Source organism: Arachis ipaensis, chromosome B9 (genome assembly GCF_059453495.1).
Source record: "Arachis ipaensis isolate K30076 ecotype BB chromosome B9, ASM5945349v1, whole genome shotgun sequence".
Lineage (NCBI taxonomy): Eukaryota > Viridiplantae > Streptophyta > Magnoliopsida > Fabales > Fabaceae > Arachis > Arachis ipaensis.
This window is the reverse complement of record NC_142444.1, coordinates 54,293,171-54,313,282: the sequence shown is the minus strand read 5'-3', so window position 1 is coordinate 54,313,282 and position 20,112 is coordinate 54,293,171. Positions and strand designations below refer to the sequence as shown.

At 36.9% G+C, this 20,112-nt stretch overlaps 1 protein-coding gene across 4 annotated transcripts in view; it reads right to left on the bottom strand.

Moving 5' to 3' along the window:
• Positions 1–20,112, bottom strand: part of LOC107615452 (ARM repeat superfamily protein) — a 36,734-nt gene that overhangs the window by 907 nt on the left and 15,715 nt on the right. The window contains exons 15-43 of one of the 4 annotated variants that reach the window (XM_088500435.1): positions 19,806–19,954; positions 19,589–19,716; positions 19,196–19,253; positions 18,974–19,071; positions 18,813–18,897; positions 18,651–18,716; positions 18,508–18,567; positions 17,757–17,843; positions 16,778–16,961; positions 16,584–16,627; positions 16,316–16,447; positions 16,093–16,224; positions 15,953–16,005; positions 15,821–15,869; positions 15,518–15,576; positions 14,714–14,853; positions 14,463–14,635; positions 8,773–8,901; positions 8,602–8,687; positions 5,628–5,743; positions 5,434–5,546; positions 5,109–5,232; positions 4,857–4,978; positions 3,178–3,325; positions 2,850–3,066; positions 1,359–1,680; positions 1,032–1,171; positions 371–492; positions 64–271 (exon numbers count right to left, since the gene is read on the bottom strand). In XM_088500435.1, the coding sequence (XP_088356561.1) occupies positions 64–271; positions 371–492; positions 1,032–1,171; positions 1,359–1,680; positions 2,850–3,066; positions 3,178–3,325; positions 4,857–4,978; positions 5,109–5,232; positions 5,434–5,546; positions 5,628–5,743; positions 8,602–8,687; positions 8,773–8,901; positions 14,463–14,635; positions 14,714–14,853; positions 15,518–15,576; positions 15,821–15,869; positions 15,953–16,005; positions 16,093–16,224; positions 16,316–16,447; positions 16,584–16,627; positions 16,778–16,961; positions 17,757–17,843; positions 18,508–18,567; positions 18,651–18,716; positions 18,813–18,897; positions 18,974–19,071; positions 19,196–19,253; positions 19,589–19,716; positions 19,806–19,954 (3,544 nt within the window). Of the gene's footprint in view, positions 1–63; positions 272–370; positions 493–1,031; positions 1,172–1,358; positions 1,681–2,849; positions 3,067–3,156; positions 3,326–4,856; positions 4,979–5,108; positions 5,233–5,433; positions 5,547–5,627; positions 5,744–8,601; positions 8,688–8,772; positions 8,902–14,462; positions 14,636–14,713; positions 14,854–15,517; positions 15,577–15,820; positions 15,870–15,952; positions 16,006–16,092; positions 16,225–16,315; positions 16,448–16,583; positions 16,628–16,777; positions 16,962–17,756; positions 17,844–18,507; positions 18,568–18,650; positions 18,717–18,812; positions 18,898–18,973; positions 19,072–19,195; positions 19,254–19,588; positions 19,717–19,805; positions 19,955–20,112 lie in introns of all 4 variants that reach the window. The other 3 variants (XM_088500434.1, XM_088500436.1, XM_088500437.1) reach the window with 3 other exon arrangements.

The window sequence follows — 20,112 nt, the reverse complement described above, 5'->3', positions numbered from 1 at the left end:
ACCTTCATGAAAATCTTAAATTATGAGGCCATTCGTTTCACTTTTTCCCTTTGATATATTTACCTTGATGTAACAAGCTCACAAAAGGAAGGTAATAGCACAAAGAGATGGGAGCGGTTCTCATCGTTCTCCTTGTTCTCTTCTATGGCACTTCCCAAACGTGGCTTTAAGGAGAGAACAGATGCTGCTTCTGGATGAACAAGAAGACGTGCCAGTTCTTGAAGGACGAAAATAGATTCTTCAAGTCTTGCTTTGGGTAAAGGATACTCTCCTGCATGAAAAATCAAGCAATCATTAGATAATTTGTCAAATGTTGGGAGATGAAATGAAGATTACTGGAAAAAATTATCTTTTCATCGAAGATGCTCACCAAGGCCAATTTCATCAGCCAGAAACCGGCTCAAGATGTAATCACATCTGGTCACAAGCACTGTAATAGAGGTTTTGCTTACTTCAGATCTGGTAGTATTCCAGTCAACTTCATGAGAATAACTAAGAACATTATAAACAACTGGTTAATATGACCATTTTGAAAATATATATATATCAACACATGAAGACATAAGAAAAAAAACTAGGACTTGAGATTAAAGTCGGTCAAGATCAATGATGAGTTTTCTAATTGCATTATCATATGTTAGATATGGACAACAGATTGGATCTCATCTGCGAAAAATTTATGCCTGCATTCAGGTTTCTATTGGTGTTATACAAGAGCTACTAATCAAACATCTAAATTATACCAAGAGAATGTGCCTGAAAAGTAGCAGAAACTGGATTTAGAACACTGAAACATAATGCGTATGAAACAAATCAACGAGAAAAAATTCCACAGAGCAGACAAATAAAAAGAAATGCACATTAAAGATTTGGTACAAAAAGCATTCACGACATCTACGGCATAACAAAGCCGAGAGTTCAACTCAATTATTTCCCATTGGTTAATTACCATCAAGTAGAAGATACTTAACGCTAAGATTAGAAATTCAATTTATTAATAAGAATTTGATAAGCATTCAAAATGATGGCACCTGCTCAAGGAAAATAACTTTTGTAAACAAGTCAAGGAAAATCTACTGCAGTGTGGAGGCATGAGCTCTACTGTCTCCACAGGTAATGAGCACGTGCGTGATGCACAACGGTCTAGAGTAGAGACTAGTCGCTGCAAAACCTGAGAACAAGGGAGTATTAGGAAAATTGAATCGTACTGAAATTTCTGCTAACAGAAGCCTCTTCCAACTATATAAGCTTTAAGGTAGGGAAACAGGTGAGTTTGGTATTGCTATTAATAGAATGGATGCACATGTTCTTAACAACTTCATGTAGTGTTAAAATTATTAATCTTTTTATATACTTACTTCTGTAGGGGCATCAATTGGTGACTTAAGGACCTTGTCACCAAGAATATCTAAGATGGACATCTCAAGGGACTCATCAGCCTCTAACACCACTGATGAGAGGGAATTCGAGGGAAGAGCTCGTCCACAATATCCAACAAGGAATATTTCATAAACATCTGCCATTTCTTTCCATATACGTGTCTTGGCAGGTTTGTTCATAGTTGTTTCTGGATCACCATTGGTTAATTTGCTGACATAGTCAACAACAATACGGTTGAATGCTTGAACACCTAACCTCCAAAGTGCACTATCAGGATTGTCTCTTCTTGTTGTCATACATCTGAAAGTATCCATGACAGTGTTATTTCATAGTATTAAAAAAAAAATCTATGCACAAAAATCAAGAATATGACATACATGTCAACAAGATGAATATCTTCAAGTCAGACATTAAAGGAGATATTTCTACGAAGTAATAAGTTCAGAGCCATTAATTTCAAGAGTAGAAACTCCTTAAATTTCTTTAATCACTTTATCTTTATGAAGAGCTATTTTAGAGGTTGTTGGTGAGTTGGAAAAAAGCTATTTCTAGTCTCTAACACTTAAAGGAGTTCCTACTCTCTGCAGACATGCAAATTATGTATACATTATTAAACATTTCCCTAATTGCACATAAGATTGATATTTGTGATCTATATGTAAAAGGCTGTATTATTTCAGATGAGTTGGGTTGTTAAGTCTCCATAACTTTTCTGTTGTGCTACTTTCATGTTGCTTGATTGAACATTTCATTAATTTAAGATGCGCCCAACACAGCAGCCAAAAACAGCAGAGGCCGTTCAAATTTAGGTTGGCATTTATGAGGCTTTACCTGATAATTTAAACAATTAAATCAAGCTTCTGAAATATTAAGGGATATAGTAACTATCTACAATGCCCCACAAAGAAACTAAAACAGAAGTCTCCCAACCCAACATTGACATCGCAAAACATTTTTCTTTGCCTAGGATTCTGTTTCTTTTTTTTTTTTTTTTTAATATAAAAAAAGAATTTCATTAAGATGAGGAGATGGATAATTTAACTTGGAGGATAAGGGTTCCCCTATATAAAAGCAAAAGCAAAAAGCACAAGGATTTATCTATAAAGAATAGTATTCCAATCTCTCAACATGACACACAGGGAAAATTTCCTATAAAATCATGAGCTTTACACCAACTAGATGCTAGCCTCTAATTCTATCCCATGAAAAATGCTTGTCAGAAAATCTGTCTTTGAAGGTGGCCCTGGATTCTGATTAGAATATTATCAGAACCTTGAAACATTTTATCTATAGTAACCTGACCTAATCTTCACCTCACAAAAAAGATCTGTCTTTTTCCTGACTACATACACAAATCTTAGCCTCGTTTATCATTTACAATGTAAATATCTCTCCTGGCCTTTTAGCAAGTAATTTTGTGATTCTATGAAACTCCTAAACATTGAAGCAGAATTAAGAGCAGTTACTACCTTCCAAGGCTTTGAATAATTTCAGGGTAAATAATATACTTCTCAAGAGCAGGTGCCTGCAGAAAAAGATCTACCAGCACGGGAACTAGCTTTTCTGCAAATATATAACTAGGAATGCGTGAATTTGTTGCTGCAGTAGATCCAGAACCTGGAGATACCGCTACTTTATTAGGTGTTATTGTAGTGCCATTAGGTGCTTCATGGTTTGTCTGAGAATCTGCAAACATGATCATTGGTTTTACACTTATTAAAGTATAAACAGAATTAGGTACAACCGGATACTTCTAAAATTGAAAAAAGGTTGGACCTCTAGATTGATCTATTTTACCATCCTCATTCTGCATATGAGAATCTGGTCTTGGAAGATACTGCAGAAACTCTCGAAGAAGAACAAGCCACATAGAAGAAATATGCTCTGTTGGACGTAATAGTGGTAAGATCTCCAGTATTGTCCGTAGAACAGGTGGCACATTTCCCTACAACACATGAATGCCACATTCATTAGAAGATTCTAGCAAAACAAGACTGATTGAATTAGTAAATAGTTAATTGAGTTATTTTGCAGGGTTATTTCTTACAAAACAGCAAGATTTGCTTCAGTACAAATTCTTACAATAATGCAACAATGAACACATAGCAAACCACACTTCAGTATTGGAGTGCTAGTTCAGATGTATTTAGACTACAAATTTCCCCTGCATCCATGTGCAACAAAATATAAAGGTACAGCATGCCTTCGGATCCTCTAAACTTACCACACAGCGGTTAACATATAAAATCATTTATTTGCTTCTATCCTATATCAAAGCCCATATAACCATGTGGTCAAGAGTTCAATCCTCATCATTCGCATTGTTCAAAAGGTATAATTACGCTAAAGGTAGTTAAGAAATTGTAATCAAGTCCAAGCCCCCATATCATACAAAAATTTTCACTCATTTGCTATAAAAATTAAATGAATGGGCGTCATAGAACAACTGCTGAGTTATCTTCGTGTGATCTCAAGGTCACAGGTATAAAGTATAAACCATGAAATCAATCACTAAGCTTGCATCTATATTACATATTTTAGATGTAGCCTTCTTGTAGCTTGTCAAACAAAACATACTTTATACCAGCAGGTTGCTCCCTATAAAAATTAAGATGTTTCTAATCAAGTCCCCGTTAATATTTAAATTCTACTGATCAAATCCATGTGTTGCATGAATATTTTTCAATCAGATCTATTTTGTTTAAAAAATTCTGTAACCATGCGTCTAATATGGATGATAAATACCTGATTTCTCTGATCATAATCTTTTTAAACTAAATCATGTAATTGAAAGTTTTCATATAGTATAGGGCCTTAATTACAAAACTAAAGAAATCTGATTCAAAATTTAGTGACATTATAAGCATATCCATAGAAATTAAACCTCTTCAAAAAATGAACTAAGTTGATTTTCAACACAAGGTAAACACACTTATTAATTGTCTATGCTTCAAGACCAAATAGATCTTCTGTAGGGACCATATTATGATAGACAAATATCCATTTCCCTCTACAAAACAACCGAAACTTTTGAGAGAAATGGTTCATGATATCAACTTCTGTTTTTAAAATATTGCCTCTGCTGACAAGTGAGTATGAAACCCTACTGACTATAGCATTAAGTCATAGGCAGTGCACCCCAATTATAAGGCAATCCACTGTAATTATCACCATGAATAATGTAAAGCAACCAGCATGAGATAGTTTTTACATTTCTGTTATGTATACAATAATTCCTTGCTTCACATTTCCAACTATTGTTGATTTCTTTCTTTCAGGGGCAAAAGAAGACATATCATTAGAGCAATAAAAAGGGTGCAAAATAGCATACAAAATAACTCCTAAGAAGACAAATAAATCATCCAAAGCATGCTAATTAATTAAACAAAAATAATAGCTTCTTTTTTCTTATTGGTCGTGACAATAACAGCTTCTTAAGATAATAAGAAAAAACAAATAAAATACAATGAACTCACAAATTCTGTTTCGAAGTTATCATTGGTCAACATGGCTTGCTTCACAGACAAATCTACGATAGCTATCAACTGGGTGTACATGACATTATTAAACAATCCTTGAGCTTGAACATACAGCTCACCTGGTAAAAGTTCAAAGTTGAAGTAAGATGAGTTCCACTCGAATATCCTTATAAGTTATCATTGCTATGACATGGACAGAAACCTAAAGGGTGTGTGGAATCTTAACAAAAATGAAAATCAATGCATTACCAAGACCATGCAAAATCTCCTGCTTCACCTTATCAGGGGCAGAGCCACCATAATTGGATGGCTTTTTCAGAACAAGCTCATAAACATCAATCACTGAAATAAGGTAAGGCATTGGCATATGTCCCTGAATTTTGAACTTTAGTCAGTACTTCAATAAGTATATCCAACTAGTGCTGTTTTCTTGTACATGTTGCACATTGAAGACTGATTAAAAGTCAATAGAAATTGTGTCAAAGATAAAAGGCACTTAAGCGAGACTTGGTTCAGTTGTTTAGTCTTCATCTACAAATAGAATTCAGACCTTAAATCATACCACTATGCCTACCTTCAATGAATGGGAGGTAACAGTTGTCTGCAAACAATTTATTGCTGCAAGGGCTACCTCTTTACTTCCATTAACAATACTATTCTCAACAAATTGAAGCAATGATTCCCAGCCTACACAACCAAATTAAATCAAACTACTAGTATATTGAATCAAACAGAAACTACCAGATACATCAAAGGTAACAAACCCACCAGACCAGAAGTTACTTAAGGTTTTGAAAAAGGGAAAGAATAACCGTAATATACGTGCTATTCCACCAAGAACCAGCACGAGAGTTTCATCCCACTGCTTTTGAGCTGTGTTACGACTGCAAAGTTCACCATAACATAGAGATATGTCAAATGTCAAGTAATTTTTGGACGATAGAATAAGATTAAGTATGAACCTAGCCACCTACAAAAAACGTTTTGGGTGCCATTATCATAGATAGTATCTGTAAAAAAGGCACAAACAAGGGTGTTGGAGTCCGTGTGACGTACAGTTCTCGAGAGTTAGTCTAACTGTTCTCTACATGCTTCACTACTTGAAATATGTTCTTAGAGCATTATAACCTGTCTTTCATGTGCAACAAGATAAGGTATTATAGTATTATCCATTGAAAGCATTGCAAATTATTGTCTATTGAGTATTGAGCTGCCTTAGATGTCAATCATTGATCTCTATCCAAGTTCTTTGTTGAGTTTCTTAGATTGTGCTTTGTTTAGTTCAATTCGTTGCTAGCTGTTATTGCAACTCGCCCAAATTGTCCCTTTCGGAAGCAACATGAGGAGTTAAGATAGTAAATTGATCTCATTAAGCTTATGGAGGCTTCAGCTTAAGGAAGAGTGCTGATAAATATAGGGAAACTGGGAGAGGTGTTGGAGGAAAGTAGGTAGTATATCAAAACTGAAGCCTACAGATGCCAGTGTTTCGTTCATCACTGTTAAAATCCATGATTTTCTATGGAAATAATAGAGTAAATAGTAATTCGTCAAATGAGAGAGAGAATATATCACTCTTATATGATGTGTGTAGATTGTATGCTGATTTAGTTTTACATGAGAGAGGACTAACATATATAGAGAGGAGAGTAATAAAAGTAGAACACCGTAGAACACCTACTCAACTACTTTTCATAAATGCAGTATCTAAACTACTAACCAGTATTTAACATTAATCTCTCTCATCATATTTCAACACTCCCAGTCAAGCTTGAGCATATAAATAATATGCATCAAGCTTGGAACAAAAATAACCTATAAGAGATATTATTTGATATGGTGAGATATGAAAGGATAATCTCTCTAAGACTCCTCCTCATGCTACATCTAACCAAGCCTTAAGCTTGTTATAATAATACCCTTGAAAATAAACTGATAAAGATTAAACTGCTGACAAAAGAAGGGCCAGCTGAACTTCCAGAGACTTGCTAGGACCAGCAGGGACATCAGGAGATGCACCGGGGGCATCTAGGACTGTTGGGGACTTGCCGAGCCTAGCTGGGACTACCAGGAACTTGCCGAGGTTAGTAGCGAACCTGGGAAGGTGACTTGGCTCAGTAGTCATGGTCTTTCAAAGAGCCTATAAAGATGATATAACTAGCAAGACTAAGTGAAGGACAAATATCACCATTGGTATGATTCACAATGGGAGGTTTGAAGGAAAACACAACCCAATCACTCTATGCCAAGAGGAGAACAAGAGGCCAAAAGTAAGAATAGGGAGTTGCTAGAGAATGTTACACAGACAAAAGAGACGTCAAATACGCAAGAACTATCAGAAACAGGAGAATCAATAGTCATGGAACCCATCAGGGATAAAATCAAAGTTTGATGATGCTGTAGTAGACTAGTGGTTCGATCAAGGAGATATATACACACAACCCAAAAGAGCAAGAAGAGGTGAGCACTGAGGTAGTAGCAGCCGGAGGAGGCGGATGGGCAGTAGAAACAGCTGCAGATGAACAGTGCAGCAGTGCCAGGGGCAAAAAGTGAAATGCAAAAATGCAAAAAGGAAAAATGGTCCGATGAGAAAAAAAAAAACACGATGGTTCCAAAAAGAGGTCAGCGAGGCAAACACTGCAGTGTGATCAGTGGTTCCAAAAATGATGACCGACATGCCATGTGCGAGTGAAAGCAGCGGAGGCAACTGGAAGTTTGGGGGGAGAAAACAGCACATGGATGCGCGCGAAGCCTTGGACGGCAACAATGTTGGCTTGGCTGAGCAGCACTGGAGAAAATGAGTCTAATAGTGTGGTCATTGTTCGGATTGGACAACAGTGGACGGCAGTGGCAGTGACGAAACAGCTCTGAAGGAAGGTGTTTTTGGGCTGCTGGAAAAAGAACACAGCAGAGGATGTTCTAGCAACCAGAAAGAGACACGGTTGGCTAGAATTTTACAATAAAGAACATCCTTTAAATTAAAAAGGAGCAGATTGTGCTGATGATGATGGCAGAAACAACTCAAATAATTGTTTCTAGGTTTGAAAAAAATGGGAAACTGAAGTGATACCGGTTTCAACCAAGAACACCTCTCAACAGAGTGCTACAGCAAAAGAATTTCAGAGAGCTCAAGGAGGATATCATGGTGTTCAAATACATGATTTTATATGAAAGTAATAGAGTAAATAGTAAGCAAATGAGAGGAAGAATATATGACTCATATGTGATGTGTGTAGATTGTATGCTGATTTTTTGTTATATAAGAGAAGACTAACATATATAAAGAGGAGAGTAATAAATGTAGAGTACCTAGGCAACTACTACAAATAAATGCACTTTCTAAACAACTGACATTATCTAACATTAATATCTCGCATCATATTTCGACAATTACAAAGTACAATTGGATGCAATTTGGAAAAAAAAAAAAAAAAAAGTGATTTCAAGACAATACCACACCAGGTAAATTTTCCTAGAATTGGTCTTTATCAGAAAAGCAACTTTTACTTGCTTCTAAAAATAAGCCAATATTTTTCTCACTTCTAAATCTTCTCGAAACAATCTACAAAAATTTAAGAAGTAATTTTTATCTAAAAATGCACTTTTTAAACAAAATAACTACAACCATACATACTCATGATCACATAAATACAAAGTTGAATGCTTTAGAGATGAAGTACTATTCAAAGTTAGCTGAGGCCACAAAAATCAGGACAAGGTAATATGAATTGTTGATTTAGTATACCTATGATGTATGAGCATGTGAACTGCTTTTCCTCCTCGAGTTCCAAGTTCTTTCCCTCGTGATTCATCTTTAGACGAAGTTGCAGCCTACTTCCAGATAAGAAAAACTTTTAAGGATATCAGCTCATGCTGAATTAATCTCTTAAATCAACAAACAAAAGGTTCAGCTTACCATGTGAGAAGCACGATCTAATGTAGGAAATACATAATTCCAAAGGCATTCTTCCCACATGCTTTCGGAGAGCTTTTGGCCATGAGTTCCTAATGTTTGGAAAAGTGTCCTGACAGCAGAGTTCCTCACCTACAAAAAGAAATACATAAAAGTTTTGACATCCAGAGGTCACAATAGAGCTAACTCACTCACAAAATCTCATCCAATTAGCAAAATATAAGTGTATTATAAATGCAATAGGCTAAGTGTTGAAACAGGTTGTCAATATTATTGCCTAACTTGAAACCGAAAGCATTTGAACCCGTCATATCTTGGCAAACTCGGGAAAAACTAGTCGCCGCAAGTCAAAACAGATATTGAATGGGTCTCATGAACTGCACATAGAGTGCAGCAACATCTGAACCGCACACATTGCATGTTGCCTCTTGAACCATGTCCACATGGGTGTTCTGAAATTTTTTAAGTTCACTATTTAACACTATGCATAATAGCTGCTCCACTACCACTTGGGCCACTGTGTTTATACAACTAATTATATTATGAATTTTGGTAGATTCCACACTAAACAAAGGAGTGAGTTAGCATCTCCACTGTCCTATGAATAAACAAAATACCCCTTCTTTATTTGTTAAATGATTTACTTTTAGAGGCATTCTGTATGGGACTTACAAACTTCCTCCAACATAAAAAATGGGAGGATGTTAGCAAAATCCATTATATGTTTATTGAATTTAATTGTATTTTCATGTATTTGATTAGATCCAGCTCCACAAGTAACCCACCAGCTAATCTAGCTGATTAAGTGCCTGGCCGAGTTTATGGCCAGGTCGAGTTTAATAACCATGATATTAGGAATGTGAAGTTGCAATGTGCACGACAGATAATTTGTGGATTGTTAAATACTATGTTAAGATTTTGGATCTAACTTCACCCCCCCCCCCCTTTTTTTTTCCCCCTCAAAACAAATAACAACAACAACAACAACAACAATAATAATAAGATGATGATGAAATTTCCTGCCAGTTTACAAGGCTATTTAAATCATATCCTTAAGCAAGTAGAACAAAAATATTGATGAAAAGTAACTGAGTACAGCTACAACATATACCCAAAAGAAGGCCACAAAATGATAATACCATGGTATAATACGAGGATCTTATTTCTTGCACTATAATTATAAAAGGTAGATTGCAGCATTTTAATCGCTTAAACAGGAATGCTACTTATTCAGACACGGATGCTTCTTTCAAGTCCCAACAAATAATAATTGTTGATCTAGGATACACTAGCATCTTGAATGCCTAAATTTAAAGATAAATTTATCTAGATATTCTAGTTTACTTATCCTAAGAGATTCAACCATGACATAAGGCATGTTGATGTCTCTAAAAGGATCTAACCTACACCTAGTAATTTAGGCGTTTTAGAGAATAGTTAGACAACTCTGCCTATGTTACATAGCCAGTTCCAAGTCCAGATAAAGGAGGAGGGTTGTGTTCGGCCGTCGACAGCCAATGTAATTTTATCGAATCTTTCATGACATGGACCAAACGCGATATTGCGCTAAGGTTAGGTCATTGCCTAGAAGCAACACGCTGTATTGCTCGGGTAAATTGTCAAATGAGTAACAGTCAATGCATTGGTGCTCAGGTGTAGTGCAAGATGAGCAAGGATTCCCACATTTTAGCAAACGAACAAGGGTAAATAAGCTAGTTCACAAAGGTAAAAGAAGAGGTAAAGGTAAAGAAAAAGGCAATAAAAAGGTTGCAATTTCGGACATGGAATGTAGGCACAATTACAAGAAATATATGGAAGGGTCTTTGGGTACAAAGGAAGGGAAAGAGGTATATATAAGATAGAAAATAATCAAGAAGGATGAGAGATTTGGATAAGTTAAGTGCATTAAGGACAAGAATGGTGAGGTGTTGGCCCTATTATGAGAGAATTAACGAAAGGTGGAACAGCTATTTTCACAAGTTATTTAATGAGGGATGAGAGACTCTTTTGTGCTCTGGTTGGTCACACGAGGGAAGAAGACTAAAACTTCAATTACTATTAAAAAGAATTCAAGATTTTGAAGTAAAAGATGAAGAATGGTACAGCAATAGGCCCAACCAATATTTAGATTGAAGTCTGGAAATGGTAAGGAGTGTAAAGTGTTGGTTGGTTAACCAAACTTTTGATTGAGATTTTAAAATCTAAGATGTCATGCGAGTAGAAAGAACATCTTGATTCCTATCAAGAAAAATAAAAGGAATATACAAAATTGTGGAAATTACAGAGGAATCAAGCTCGTGAGTCATACCATGAAGTTCTAAGAGAGGGTAATAGAAATGAGGTTGAGACACGTCTCGGAGAACCAGTTTGGTTTTCTACCAAGTAGATCTACCACCAAGGCTATATACTTGTTAAGGGGAAAGATGGAAAGGTAGTGGAGTGACAAGAAGGACTTACACATGGTGTTTATTGGCTTGGAAATAGTATACAATAGGGTACCAAAATAAGAGTTATGGAAGGATTTGGAAAAGAACGGAGAAGGGATGCATATATTCATGCCATAAAGAATGAGGTTTCAAGTAGTCTGAAGACTCAAAGTGGTGTAATAGAGGAATCTTTTAGTCATTAGCGTAGGACTATACCAAAGGTCATCTTTAACACCATATCTTTTCACATTCCTTTGGGAAGTACTTAGCAAGCATATCAAAGAACATGTATTATGGTACATGTTTTTGCTGATAACATTATCTTTATGGAGAATCAATGGAATATTTAAATCAGAAGGTAGATTTGTGGAGAGAAGCTTTAGAGGTGTATGGTTTGCGCATAAGCCGTAATAAGATGAAATATACACACTGAGGTAAAAACATTAACACAGGTAAAATTGGAAAACGCATCCTACCACAAGTAAAGAGATTAAGTATCTTGGGTGTATTATACAAAATAATGGAAAAATTGAGGAGGATGTAAAACATAGGATTCAAACAGGCTGGTTACGGTAGCAGAGTATGTCTGGTTTTATATATGACAAAAACGTACTTTTAAAACTTAAGGAAAAACTTATCGCACATTATAAGGAATGGAGAGTTAGGCAACAAAAGTTGAGAATGAACATAAGTTTTGTGTGATAGAGATGAGGATGCTTAGATGGATGGCAGCCAAACACGCATAGACAAAATAAGGAAGGAGGATATAAGAGAGAAAGTTGGATAGAGCCATAATTGAAAAGATGGTAAAATCTCGACTCAGGTGGTTTGGACATGTGGAGAGAAGATCGACAGAGCATCTGGCTCAAACCCAAGATCATACACAAGGTGGTCAAAAGAAATCTATGTAAACATGATACATGATAGGACACAATAACGTCATTTGATCTATGTAATCGTCCCACCTAGTGTGATAACACTTTATTGTAGTAGTTGAAGAGAGTAGTTAGACACTGTTGGAACTACCAACTGTAGAGAGAGTATTCCTCTCCTGAACTAACAGACATAACAAATTTGTTGACTAACTGAAAAACTAACTAACCACTAGTATTTATAGGCAGCAACTAGGACCAGCACTACTGCTCTAAAACTTGCTAAACTAGCTTAAAAAGAACAACAGCCATCCAGCAGCAATTAGGGATTAAGCAGTGAAAATATAGCCAGTCAACTCCTTATCCTCCTTTACGGGAATAGCATGATCATGCGATCAATACGGCAGTAAACCTGGTAGTGGTTGAAAGACTACCTCACAAGCGTCCAACACCGTGTGCACACTTGTGAGCATATCCGAGTGTAAACTTAACCCACCATCGCACAACACCAGGTCGCCTTTCAAGGTTAAAGCCTCCCCATCCTCGAGTATCTCGATCCAAGAGTCCTTAAAACTTGCCCGAATGACCCCGAGCTTATCTAACAATGCCAGCCCCAAGACAAACTCAGCCACATCGATGGGAAAAAGGTAGAAATCCTCTGTTATGGAAGCTCAATGTGACCCCCTTGCATCTGCCCTGTCCCCCCCAATTTCGCCGGTCAGCCACCCTCACTTGGAACTTAGGCTTAGTGTCCACGAGCAGCCCCAACTCCGCTGCCATTTCTGGTGCTACAAAGTTATCCGAAGCGCCACAATCGACCAGCATTCTCAACAACATTCCCTTCACCTCGGCCCACGCCTTGAACGACCTATGGTGGCTATCGGAGCACGAAAGTTTGAGCTCCAACTGCTCCATTGCTTCTGGAACAGCTTTGTGCTCCAACCAATTCCCTTCCTTAGCCTCAGGTTCCACAATCAGCAGCTTGAATTCCTTGTTCTTGCACACATTCTCTGCTGAGTACGGTTCATCACAGAAAAAACATTCAACCCGCACACATTTAGCTTTGTACTCTTCATTGCTAAGGTGCCACACTCCCCTCCATTTCGCTGGCTCCACCAGTGACTCTGCACCCTTACTTGCTGGACCTGTTGCTGCTTCTGCGAGTGCCGGCTTGTTAGTTATGAAGCTCTGAGTCATAGGCTTGCCCACAGTTCCATGTTACGGTTCTCCACTTTCTGCGCCAACTCCATCAATTCATCCACGGTCTGGAACGAGAACAGCCTGCATTCCTCACTCCCGTCAGGCTTCAATCCATTCAAGAACAAGTCAATCAATAATTCTGGAGCCAGACCTCGCAGAGGATGCACGTGCATCACAAACTGATCAACATAGTCCTGCATGATGCCTGTTTGTCACAGCCTCAACAGCGATTGATAGGGACTCTGCAACCACTCAGGTTGGAAGTGACGCAGTAGCACCATGCGGAAGGGCTGCCACTGCAGCATCGGTGCGGTTGCTTCCCATCACCAGAACCACGTGAACGTGCGGCCTTCCATGGCAAACGTCACCACCGTGAGCCGCTCCTCCTCCGGCACCGCTCTTAGTAAAAAAACTGCTCCATACGCTCGATCCAAATCATCGCGTCCTCACCGCGAAAAATCGGGAGTTCAAGTTTCCTCCACTGCTCCAGCATGCTTCTACTCCCCTACAAGCCACCAGCGACCTGGTGCAACACCGGAGAACTCTGCTCATGACAGACCAGAGCGCTCTGCTCCATGGAATCAACTCGCGCATCGATCCGCTGCAAAATCTCCTGCAACACGTGGCACAGATCCTCAAAGCGATGAAATCGCAATTCCATCACATCCAATCTCCCTTCCATTTTCCGCGATGGTGGTTGTACCATTCACCACAAGCTTCCAGGATCCATGGACTTCTGATACCAGTTGATAGGATCAGGGATCTAGTAGAATTAGGGGATTTTATTGATGAACTATGGATTGCAAATCACAATCCCTAATTGGTATACACTGGTGGAACTACCAACTGTGGAGAGTGTTTTCCTCTCCTGAACTAACAGACTTAACAGATTTTTTTACGAACTTAAAAACTAACTAACCACTAGTATTTATAGGCAGTAGCTAGGACTAGCACTACTGCTCTAAAACTTGCTAAACTAGCTTAAAAATAACAACAAACAGCCACCCAGCAGCAATTAGGAATTAAGCAGTGAAAATCAGCCAGTCAAGTCCTTGTCTTTCCTCTTGTAAACTAAGATCAGAACATTATAACAGGATAATCCTCTTCACATATAATGGATGTTACAAGAATTTTTCCGTTCAGAAAAAAGACAAAAAAAGCGAGAATGGAGTAATTAAATAAAATATTAAAATACCTCTGGTCTCTCATCAGCCCCAAGGTTTTGAAGTAACGAGAAAACAGAGAAAAGAAGCCTCTCACAATCAATATCATCTATATATGAAGCGTGTTCTCTCACATTATAAGAAATACTATGAGTTTCACCCTCCATCTTTTCACTGTCTACCTGCTTAACTATGGAACCAACACCTGAAAGGTTACAAATATTATGAGAAACTACCATAATTTCAGAATAACAGAAGTTTCATCTAGACAACAGATATGGACCTGTTTCATTTTCTTCTAAAGGTCCATTGACAAGGCCCTTTGCAATGAAATCAGTCATAGTCCACAGAAGGCCAACGGCAGTCAAGCTTATATTCAATTCTGTCTTCTGAGCACTGTATGCTCCAGTCACATCAATACACCTGTTAGCCATGAAATAATGCACATAAGGCAATCAGGGAAGAGAAAACAATTAAAAAATGATATACAAATTTACTTGCATGAATGTAGCATGCAGGTGAGCAACATGGAAAGTAGAATCTCAAATAAGCCACTATTTGGCCTCCCAAAATATTCAGATTTTGACAAAAATTACCCCCAAAAGAAAAAAAGAACTTCATGATCTCCTCAAACTTAAATGCACCAAATATAAGGAAACATACTCTAAAAAAGACATTAGAGATCGGATTCTGACGCAATTCTTGCAAGCATACTTAGAAAAATGAAGTATTTCCATCCTTCAAATTTGCTGAATTTACTACAAATGTGTTATTTTATGACGATTTTCTTTTTCCTATGTGGATGGCCGAAAATTAAAAGAAAATGGAAAAGGATCTAGAGATCAAATTTTGCCTCTTCTTTTCCAATACACTTTTTAAATAATTATCCAACTTTCCTACAAAAAATTGGATCAAATGCACAATTGTTTGCAACTTATGAAAAAAATAAAAATAAAAAAGAAATGGTGCACTTTGTCAAATAGAGTTAATCATTAGGGAGCCAGTGTCATTTATTTCTTTCGGTGGTCATTTTGTCGGAAATTGTATCGTTTTGGGGCCAAAATCGTGGTTTATTCTAGAAACTCACACTTGAAGGCATTCTGCAGGTAAGGTGGAGAGTCCATCATTCATTATCACCCGTAGATTCTACACCCAAAAGAAAAAAGGAAAAGAAAAAAAGAGAAGAAAATTAATAATTTTTTAATAATAATGTTGCAGAGATAATAACAAAAACTAAATGGGGCATCTACCTGCCCCCATGGATACTCAATGAACACTTTTTAAGTGTAATTTATGTATGGTTTATTGGTTTTCAAAAAAGTGAGTAAACAGAACATATCTACAAAAATTAGATATGTCCACCATATAAATCATTCTTGTCTTTACTGACCTGGAAACCAAGAGTAACAAGGTCTTTCTCTGAAGCATCAGCTACATACCTTAATAACAACAAAAAACAACAGATATTAACTATAGGATTACCCAAAGATAGATTCATAGAGCAAATGGAAAGATGGCAAACCTCAACATTTCTAGTATATTAGACCAGCTGTAATGAAGTTTTTCTCCATGTCTCTGTAAGAATTTTATGGATATCATGTAAAGACACTAAGAATAATGGAATAAATGAGACAATTTAACTTTGAAAATCTAAAGCATTACCTCTAAGACATGCAAAAGAATTTTCAAAGACCCAACACGAACATCTACGCTTTGAGTAGAAAAATAAAGAACCTTTAGAGGAGATATGACTGAAATTTCCAGAGACCTCAACTTATCAAGAGTGACTTCCATCTGAAATCAAGAGAGACTTCAAACTTATCATGAGATCCTGACTTAAATAAAATCTCAGGTAGCCAGATATAAAACTTTTAGAAAGCCTCACTTTCTCAGGATTTTCAAGAGATTTGGATTGTTTGTAGTCATGGAATTGGTCAGAACCTAACACAGCAGATATTGATTGATCAAGTGCATCAAGTGCCATATTTTTCAAATGTGGATTAGGATTATCAGCAAGCTGGAAAAACACACAAAAAAAAAAAAAAAGAAAAAAAATCTACAGAGGTAAGAATGAATTAATATTAACATACAAACTAAATCCAAACACAAAAGAGAGAGAGGAGGGGGGGGGGGGGGTTGAGGAGATAAATAACCTCAAGAAAGTGACTAATAACTTGATCCCAAAACGGTTCCACTCCTGCAGTGAGAACAGCAAACAATCCAATAAAGTGAACAAAGGTCTATATATCACAAGTATCTTTGCTTGAAGAATAAAGGGCATGGAATCAACACTTAATGACATTATATAAAAGATAATTTAGAATAAATGGTTACTGAAGTTACATACTGTGAGCATTATTCACAATGATGGATATTATTCTCTCCACTGAAAAGCTTATGCTTCCAATTTTTTGACTTGCAGTTGGTCCCAAAACACTTGAAGCAGACATGCATTGATGTGAAAGTTGACATAAAGCAGAGAGGAGGGACTTCACAGCAGAAATATGCATCAAAGCAGAACTCTCAAAAAGCTTCAGAAAAGAAGTCAAAATATGAAGATATTGAGTAAGACAAAAAGACCCAAGTATTCAAAAACGAAAAAATGGAGGAAGAAACAAAGTTAATTCTGTTAGCAAGACAATCAAGTTTTCATTCTCAAAGTTGAAAGTTAAAAAGCATTTCTATGAAAAAGGACATGGTTATGACAAGGAAAACATTTTTGCAGGACTTTTAAGATGACAACCCTACAAGCACTCCAAGAAGAGGAAGAATATTATTAAACAACTTCAGGGTCGTTCACAGTCATCCTAAGTTGAGCTTAGTTAGACTGTATAGATAGTTTACTGTTCCATAATAATCTATACTTGGTTGCCCGCTAAGCGAGTGTTTTTTACTTGCCAACTATACAAGCCGCAGCCTACTTGTTACTAATGATACAAAATCATTTCCCTAGCCTTCTCCCTCTAGTTTCAGTTTTTCTCACTCTCGTCTGACTAGACCCTGTAAGGTTTAGTGGGTCGCAATTTCTTTTCCATGCCCAACAACTTATAGAGTAAGCTGAGAAGAGGTTCTAAAAGAGTCTAGAGAAGTCTAGAAAGATCAGAATCTGTTAGAGCTGTAAGTGTGCATAATTAACTTAAGTGTAAAGTGCAAGCATAACCCTCCTTGTCCTAGCTCTATATATAAAGCTATAAGTTTGAGCATTAATATACGCATAATAATACAACACTCACTCTCATTCTCTCTCAACCTCTCTTCTCTTCTCATTCTCTTTCCTTCATCAAACTCTATCACCAACCAACAAAAATTAAAGCTGGTTCGCTCACCTGAGAATTCAAGGAAGAGAGTATATTGAAGTCACTGTATTGGGCAGACAGCTCTCTTGTAAACTTTTGGACAGGAGTAGAAACCTCCTGCAGATTTAACAGTCATGAATTTCTAGAGAGTTTTGAACACACACCCCTGGACACACACACCCGGGAAAAAAACAAAAGAAAGAAAAACAAGTAAAAAAACAAAAAGGAACCAACAACTTAGGAAAACCTTTTTTCTTCCTTTTATTTTATTATCCTCTATATTATCCTCTATATTGCATCGAAAAGAAAGAGTTACAAATAGTGAATAAGTTAAAGCATAAAACAAACATGAAAAAGAGAGAAAATAAATGGTAAAAAGCTTTCCAGTCCCTCAACAATACTTGTTGGAGTCAGAGAAACCCCATAGAAAAAGCCACAAGCTTTGCACCAAATTCACATCACATCCCACTTAAGTGAAGTATGATAAAGACACCTCTTTGAAAATCCAAGAGTTCTTCTGCATAGTTTGCAATTTTGCATATTGCAAACTGAAAAAAAAAACATAGCCTCTAAAGTGTACAATATGCAAGGATAAGAAAAGTTCATTTGCAGACGCAAAAATAAGAAACAGAATAGCCAATCAACCAACAAAAACCAATAAAGCCATGCAGTTCATGTGTGTAGACAAAACATTATGATCAAGTGGTATTGAGATGCCAAAATGATGGTATTGTCATTCAATGATTTATTGCACATGATATTGATCAGTAAATAAAATTACCTGGGCAGTGGCATGTGGGGAATTAATCGCTCGATCTAAAGCCGCTAGAGTTTCCAACACCTGTAATTATTCATAATGACAACTCATCAGAGAAAGAAATTCCAACCTACTAACAGATGACAAGAGATAGTATAAGAACCTACCAAAACCCATGATGGGCCCAAAACATTATGCAGTCGGTGAGCAATGTTGAAGAGAGTTCTCAAAGCCTAGTTCACAAGATCAATCCCAGTGAAATTGAGAGCCATAGGTACGTTTAAACTTTAAAATGTACAAATTGCCAAACAAAGAACTAGGATGACCACCTGTACATTCTTGGGAGTAAGCACTATGCTTTCCCTCTGTTCAACTGATAGTTCGGACCGTTTTGATGCCGGAGACGGCAAAGCACTGCTAAATATCAAACTTTAGCCGGAATCATAATAATCAAGAAGAAAGAAATATATCAACAGTTTGAACACCAGACCTCTTTCTTTCTGTTTCTGCTGGAAAATTGATAGTAAATTTGCAAAGGGATGCAAGAAATGAGTTTAAGGGCTCTACAGCTCGGAGAATCCCACAAGCCTGTAGAATCATGTCAACCATCATCTCTTTTTTACTAAGTATATATATATATATATATTGACTTGACTTCACATATCACTCAAATAAATTACCAGAACTAAGATAATGGCCAAAGCTGAGTTACCTGAGTAAATGCCTGATATCCCTTTAATATTTCCAATACAATAGCCTCTCCTTGTGACCTTCATAATAACCACAAGTGATATGATATGGGATATCTCAAAAGGCTAGATTTAACCAATAGTATCTTTTCTTTATCCAAGAAAAATATTATTAAGATGCAGAAATATGACATAAGGTTGTCCTCACAATGAAGTCTATCTTGGTGATTGGTGTCTTAGCACTAACGTAACATTTTTTCCCCTACAATTTAGCTTGCAAGATCAATACAATAATTTTGACTACTAACAGGTTGGAATCCAACAAAGTTTCATTCTGTAATAGGTTCTATTATTTAATGATGTAGGATATACAGCTTCAATTGTTATCTATACAAAATGCATGTTTGAAAACAAACCTTGATAGAATAAGGGATAATGCATCAAGTATTGTCAACCACAGTGAGTCAACCATTGAAATGCAGAGAACTGCAGTTTTACCAGTCCACTTTGCTGGTGGGTCACTGTCACATCTAGGGGACTCAAGCTGTTTACACATAGAGAAAGCAAGTTGTTAATCAACATAACATAAATGAAGTAGAAAATGGAAAAGAAAAATCAGCAGAGAGATATTACCTCCCCAACATCCATGGCTTCATCAGTTAACGTTGCAACAGTGAAGACGACCCCTAGTAGGCCTTCTACTGCTAAAGTTATGGCATGTGCTTCACTGGCAACTAAGACTGCAGCATTGGAAGCATCATTATCGAGACTCCATTCAATCCCTACAGAAAGAACATCTAGAATGTTAAGCATAAAAGAACAACTATGTATTGTAACACATTACTGCAGCTTTAATGATCTTAAACAGGTCCAAGTCATAGGACATAATAGTAGAATATAACAAACAACCAATATCGTCAAACAAATCATCCCATACATG